The 7197-nt window shown below is 39.2% G+C and overlaps 1 protein-coding gene across 1 annotated transcript; it reads right to left on the reverse strand.

Moving 5' to 3' along the window:
• Positions 1 to 4373: 4373 nt before the first annotated feature.
• Positions 4374 to 6458, reverse strand: LOC137951897 (dof zinc finger protein DOF1.4-like). Its single transcript, XM_068798872.1, has 2 exons — positions 6051 to 6458; positions 4374 to 5885 (listed from the first exon to the last, which is right to left on the reverse strand). Exons 1-2 carry the CDS (start codon positions 6093 to 6095, stop codon positions 4938 to 4940), a joined length of 993 nt encoding a protein of 330 aa, XP_068654973.1. The 5' UTR covers positions 6096 to 6458; the 3' UTR covers positions 4374 to 4937.
• Between the last annotated feature and the right edge of the window lie 739 nt (positions 6459 to 7197).

Consider the following 7197-nt stretch of genomic DNA (forward strand, 5'->3'; position numbering starts at 1 on the left):
TTTTTGTGAGTCCTTCTTGATTTTCCAACCGGCTAATGGTTATCTTTGTGAGTCCTTCTTGATCTGTCAACTTATGTGATAAGGATGCCAACTCGTGGTAATCATGGTGGGTCCTACTTATTATGTATTTGAGCCTATCTTACAATACTCTTAGATATGTGGGCCTTCCTTAGTCGTGTGACCCAACTTACAATACTCTTAGAAATGTGGGCCTTCCTTGGTTGTGTGACCCATCTTACAGTACTCTTAGATATGTGGGCTCTTCCAACACTCCCCCTCAAGTTGGGGGTGAGATCACATCATGAACTCCTAGCTTGCTGCAAATGATGTATAAAATCCTTTTGCATAAAATGGCAGTCCTCCTTATCTTCCAACACTCGTCATCACGTTGGTGGTTTTTCCAGTACCGCATTTGTATTTCCATGAGCCCCAATTGGCATAAGATAAGTGAGAGTAAAAGTGCTCTGAGCACACTCATTTTTTCTTGTAGGTAGTGGGTCTATACGTAATGCTCAGAAGTGTAATAAAACTCCTCCATCACAGTGTCCTTCCACAGGACAACGACTCTCAAGTGGTAGGAGTAACAAATGCCAATTCAGGGGGGTGGGGGGGGGGGGGTGGGGTGTATAATATATATGTAGTAATAAGCTCTTCCATCATGGTGTTATAATATAGATGTAGTAATAAAATCGTTCATCATGGTGTCCCAACCTAGGCACCGACTCTCACGAGTAGTAGATATAGTAATAAGCTCATCCGTCATAGTGATGTAACATAGATATTGATGCCACCTCATCTTCAATAATAATGTCTCATCCAAAGAGACAATAGTTGCAGCTGAAATGGGTTTAGTCCCATATAAACCTTGTAAAAGGACCCATGAAATAATCTGATATAAAAATTTCTTCTTAGATGCACAAGATTCATTTGTGCTCCCCCTTTCTTGAATATTTTGGTCACATAAAACTTATCCACAATGTATGGAATAAAATACCTCTTTCTTGTACTTCTCCCCTTCAAGCTGGGAGGTAATGACAATGATCCTAGTTTGAACAAAATATCATAGATGTAGCAATAAGCTCAAATAACATAGATGTAGTGATAAACTTAAAATCAAGGAGAAGTGAGATATTTTCCTGACATAGCAACTCAAAAAGTGACGTAAAATAATTGGCTTAAATTCGGATTTTCAATGCAACGGGATACCAACATGACCTTTGATTCTTCCAATACGAATATATCTTTAAATATAGATCATATTGACATGAAATTTTCTCCTTCTGAAACTAAGACTTAAATAACTTTCATCCAAGTATAACTTCTCTTCATAAAATATAATTATTTTGAGATAAATAATCTGATAGATCTCGGTCTCTATAAGGCCGAACTAAGTACTGTTTCTCCTTTTTCCAGCATGACCATCGAGTTTTCCAAGATCAATATCTCCTTATGAAAAACTCAGATTGAGAATTAGTTGAATAGGTAAGAAAATAGACTTACAGATCTTTATCGAGGATGCCAGTTTGTGGTAATCATGGTGGGTCCTACTTCTTATGTGCTTGGGCCCATCTTACAATACTCTTAGATATGTGGACTCTTCCAAGAGTCTTGCCCCTTGGATGTTTCTTCATTGTTGGTCACATAATTTTTTTTCCTACAAATCATAGAATTTTTCGTTTTACACCCTCCTTAACACCACTTCTTCGGTATTTCATCTACTTCTCCCGACTCAAGCTAGGGATTAGCATACAAAGATCTAACTTGGACAAAACAAATACAAGAGAAAAATATCACTCTTAGTCTAATGACAAAATTCCATACACTAGTCAAAATAGTCTAAAGTCTACAAAAACAAACTCTATTCAATTCCAAAGGCTGAAAAGACCAATTTTAGGACATATAAAAAGAGACTACTCACTAATTTAATGGTATTTTAGAAAAAAAATCACCATTTGGGTGAATAAAAAGACTCTACTCACACTTGGGTAAATAAAATGACTTGATTCATTCTTTTCATTGGGTGCACTTCTATTATTTATAAATAGTGAGTCTATAGGCATTGCATATGAGTGATTAAAAAATAAATGATGAACTAGAAGAAATGCTAGAGGTTTAACACCGAACATGACTAAAAAAAGTGAAATTTAAAAAAGACTAATAGAGGTGAAATGTTTTTTTTAACACCAAGAAGTGGAGTCCATAACAGTAAAACCAAAAAAGGTATGTAAACAAATCTTGCAATGAGCAAAAGCTACCAAGAAGCGTCAAGCTAGAACTTCTCTACTCTACTTGGAGATAAAGGCAAGCTTCTAAAAAAGGGTGAGATTAGCCAAAGGGAAAAAAAGTTGGGCAATTTTTGTCTTTAGATAGATATGCAAAATTGTCTGCTTGATGGGGCTTTGTAGGAATAGAGTTGCTTGAATCATCATTCAATAGTCAAGGGTAGGTGGGATGAGAGGAACCATTGAGGCGAGTATGAGAGGTTGATGTAGATATTAGAGCCCACGGTGACTTGATAACTAAAAGAAGCTTTGAAGAAGATAGGCTCCAAATACTTGTTCCAAATCCTAGATGGTGCAATTATAGTTGGCATACCACCTCATGATTTCCTCTTTATTATCAGCTACGAGTGACCTTTGTATTGGTCTTTCACTGGGGAATTTTCGATAACACGGGTTAGTGGCTTTCCCTAGTTTTTGTGCGTCGATGGAAGGATTAAGAGGTGAGAGCAAAAAATTTCTTTTTTGGGCTCTCAAATCAAAGGAGACAGAGGTGCGGAAACTAAAACCAGGAAAAATGTGAGATAAGATGAAGTACTAATGCTATACTAAAACACACACAAAAAAAAAAAAAGACCCTATAAGAAGAAGGGAAAGACTTTCTCTTCATTGTCTCTATGTGTTGACCAAGTCAAAACTCAGTCTACTCTAACACCTTGTTGAAATTTTTGGAGAAATTAATTCATTGATTTGTTGTTATTAGATCTTTATTTATAATAGAGAAAACACATAGAAAAAGTAAAATTAAACTAACCATATCTTAGTTATGCCCAGAATAAAACTCATAACAAGAAAAAAGTAAACAATTATTGCAAAGAACTAATAGTACTGAAAGACCTTCTATAACACTTCTTCGTATGAGAGTCATGTAAGATTCTACCATATTAATTCTATAACTCTTCCTTTACCATGAGAGTCATGTAAGAATCCTTCGTATTTTCTTCTTCAACAAGCTTAAAAACCAAACAATAACATAATTGGATAACAATTGAATTCTGATTTCTACCAGCTTCCAACAACAATATAATTCTGTCCTATGACACGATCTAAAGGAAGCTGTTTTATTTGGTTTAAGTCCTAATTTACGGGTAACTTTTACATTGTAGTGTATTGGATGAAGTACGACCTCTTGAATTTTTTAGGCACTCTTACAACCTTAATCTGGATCAATGTGGCCAACTTGATATCTTGTAGGGAGGTGATAAGTGGTGGTATTCATATCTAATATAGTTCCATTGATTGCAAAATGTTTTATCAATAGCCTCCGATAGATCATGCCCATGGCTTCGAGGTTTATGAATGAGCTAGAATAGAAGTTAACGGATACCTCTTATTTAGTACGATCATGAATCAAGTTAAAGCAATAAACCGAGATTTCATTGACATTCCCATAAATGGGGTTGGATACAAATGACTTCCAATTCAGTAGTTGTTAGCTGATTTATAGGCAAAAACCCAATTTTTTTGCTCCTAGTTATCATGTTGCCTTTCCTTCATTCAGCTCCTCTAATCATAATTAAAGGATTAATGAAGTTTAGGCTAGCTCCTCTCAGGAGGCTATTAAACAAAAGGTGGAAAAAGAGGGAAACTCACTCTTATCTTCTCATATGATTCTTGAGAGATTAACACAGACCTGCACTCTTCCAGTATAATGACATTACTCTTCTTTGCTCTCTCTCTCTCTCTCTCTCTCTAGATATGATCCTGCATGGTATGGTAATGTTGGCTTCCATTGGTCTTCATCAATGATCCCAAGACTAGTACAAAAAAATTCACTTGGATATAATGCTGATGAATGGAATGATGTTGTTGGATATGTCTCCCCCAGAAAAAAAAGACTCAAATCTAGCAATATAAGTGTGATGAGTTCAATATCAAAGAACAGTCACAATTGGGGAAGGGAAATTTTCAAATTCAAGGTGGATAGAGCTAAGCCAGTGTGTATGGCTGCCCACCATACTCAAATTGCTGGAAAATACAAATCCAAAGCCCTTTCTAATTTATCATTATACCTCTTAAAAGTACTGAAACAAAAAAAAAAAAAAAATGGTAGTAGAAAAAGCAAAAGCAAAAGAACTCTTGGCTCAGAAGCAAAGCAACAAGAAGAAGGAAATCTTATTAGTCACCAACATGCACTTACATGACCTGCAGCATGCAAGATTTGTCTCTCTCTTCACAACAACAGAATCTATATCATCTATTTCCACCAATTAACCCAATCACATAAACAAGAAATACATCAGAAAAGAGAGGGTATGTGATGCTTTATATACATACAAGAAAACCCAACTTACTAGACCAAGAAATGAAGAAACCCTTCGATTGTTTGCAGGTGAAGAAGGGCAGACAATGACATGGAAGGATCCGAGGTTCCTCTCGGAGCAGACACTTGCTGCTGGCGCCAATATCAAAAACAGGCCTGTAGATGGTGTGCCTCCGACATGATCTCTCCGATCCGAACGTCCATTGCCGCTTTACCTCATTTCAAGACTGCTAAAAGAATTGAACACCTGATACTTAAGCCTCCGTCAATGCTCCAGGAAGTAATATAAAGTGTCCTAACTCTATCTTTACTTAGGAACAAACAAAGAGAGGGAAAAAAATGAAGAACTAAAGAAAAAGTAAAGGAGATGATCATGATCAGATTAAAGGGATCTGCTAGATCAAAGGAGTGATGGAGGAGCTGTAATTGGTGGCGTCTGGCCAAGCAGAGATTCCCCCTGAACTCCAGTAAACCGAAGAATCAGAACCCATGTTTTCCATGGAATTATCGTAAGGAATTTGCCAACCCATCTTGTTTCCGATCGTACCAGTCTCTTCTTCCATTTTCACGCCCTTCAAGATGTCAGGGTCTCCATTTGCACCTTGGTGCAATCCTCCCATGGGAAAGAAGACTTGGAAATCGTTAGACGGACGGGTTTCTTTGAAACCCATACCCAGTTTTTGGTTATGAAGAGTGGAGGCGAGGATCGAGGACGCTGAAGATCCAAGAAGTGAGAAATCAGGCAGGAGAGAAGACGAGGTGACTGATTCTTGGATATGGTTAGGGTTAGGGTTAGGGTTGAACGCGGCATGATATTCCGCATCGCTCGTGTTGCTGGTAGCAGTGGGGAAGTTCATCCAGAGAGAGTTGAGCTGGGGAAGGTCATATCCGGAAGAGGAAGAAGAGAGGGGAACGTTCATGTTTTCTAGGTTGAGGGAAGGTAATCTTGAACGGAGACCGGGAAAGGCGAGAGCCGCCATGTCCGATGGGGGAGGAGCACCGGTCAGTCCGTAGACTCCATGCCCAGCGGAAGCATCCACTCTAGGAGAAGAAGGGTTAGCCGAAAGAGTGGAGGCATCGCCGGCAGCGGGACGCTTGACGCGCTTGTTCTTGCGGCAGCCGCCACCCACGGGGACGTTGCGAAGAGTTCCCCCTCTGGTCCAGTAGCGTTTGCAGGCCTTGCAGAAGTGCCTCGGCTGGGAGAGACTATAGTTATTGTAGTAGCAGAATTTGGTATTGGAAGAATCGCAGCGAGGGCATTTGAGAGGCTGCTGTTGATCTTGTGGAGATTTCTCCATGAGCTTAGCGGTGGTCGGCATGGTAGCAGCACCTCTTTGCTCTAGCTGTTGTCAAGGAAAGTCCAAAAAGAAAGAAAGAAAGAGAGTTAAAGGTAAATAAGGAACCATGATAACAACCCATCTCTAATGTTCCGATCCAAATGCTACACAACAAAAGGAGCGTGAGTGGAATTATTGGCAGACAGAGAGAGAGAGAGAACCGAAACCGACCTGTGGCCATTCGGTGATGGGCATCTTCTCCGGGTTGCAGAGCATCGTCCCTCGATTAGTAGACTGACTGGATTGCAAAAGACCCGAAAAATCTACTACTACTCACAAGGAGAGGTGTGGATTTCTCCTTTTCTGCTTTTCTAGAGAGGGAGAAGAGATCAGGGATTGATCGCCTCACACAAAAAGAAATGAACTGGGATTCCTAGAACGAGATAGAGATCGACAGGGAAAGAGCTCACCACTGTTGGGTACAACATACGCATATATACCGAGTTTTGGATTTCTCGGTTTCTGGGTTGCTGCTGCTGGTTAATGTTAAATTTTAGAACGAGGGAATCCCAATGTGATCGAAAACCGAGGCTGCTGAGCTGAGCAGAGCTGAGAGAACAATCAAATTCTCGCTTCTGCTTTATCTATTGTTTGTGGAAGGAATGTTAGGTGCACCGCAGAAGCTAGAGAGAAATTATTTCTTCTGCCAAAGGGGTCCACACGTATATTGAGAGGTACGATACTAGTACCTGGCTGCTCTCTCTTTTCTCTTTTTTTAGGGTTTAATTGACTCATCTTAGATCATTTCAAACTCATTTAGCCAATTCATCTGTCCTGCATGGAATTGGAATCCTTTCTCCTTTTCAGAACTTGATCGGAAATTTCTCTTTTGAGGCTTCTTTAATTTCTTCTTCTTTCTTCTTGTCAATCCGAATATATAAATGGCAAAAGGTTTGCATTAATTTCACATGTGATCAGAGTAAAAGATGAACTGATTTATACATCTTCTACTGTTCTCACTAACTTTATTTATTGATAGTACTAAACAAATGCACCCATCTGGATGAGAATTTGTCTCTGCAATGGTGATTTTACTATTTGACGTTCCTGTGAATAAGTTCTTCGTCATATATAGGGTTTTTCTCCTTTGGCAGTCTTTCCAAATAAATTCCAACCGAAAGCGACAACACCAGGCATGTGAGTGGGTGTCCAAATCTCATCCTAGACCAAGACAGAAGCCACGCTTTATGCGCGAGAGTGCCCCAGAGAGACTGTGCTTAGCTCAGAGGAGAGAGAGAGAGAGAGACGAGAAAAAGAAAGAAAATGATAATAATAGTAGTAACAGTAGGAAAAGAAAAGAGAGACGAGAGGAGGACAG

This window comes from Aristolochia californica, unplaced genomic scaffold (assembly GCF_029961685.1).
Source record: "Aristolochia californica isolate CCGP_79_NKW_82.1479 unplaced genomic scaffold, dmAriCali1.0.hap1 SCAF_15, whole genome shotgun sequence".
Lineage (NCBI taxonomy): Eukaryota > Viridiplantae > Streptophyta > Magnoliopsida > Piperales > Aristolochiaceae > Aristolochia > Aristolochia californica.

Coding starts and splice junctions, on each gene's coding strand:
- LOC137951897 (XM_068798872.1), bottom strand. CDS start 6,095: ATGCTCTGCAACCCGGAGAAGATGCCCATCACCGAATGGCCACAG. Junction 5,886..6,050: donor CCATCACCGAATGGCCACAG/GTCGGTTTCGGT, acceptor CCTTGACAACAG/CTAGAGCAAAGAGGTGCTGC.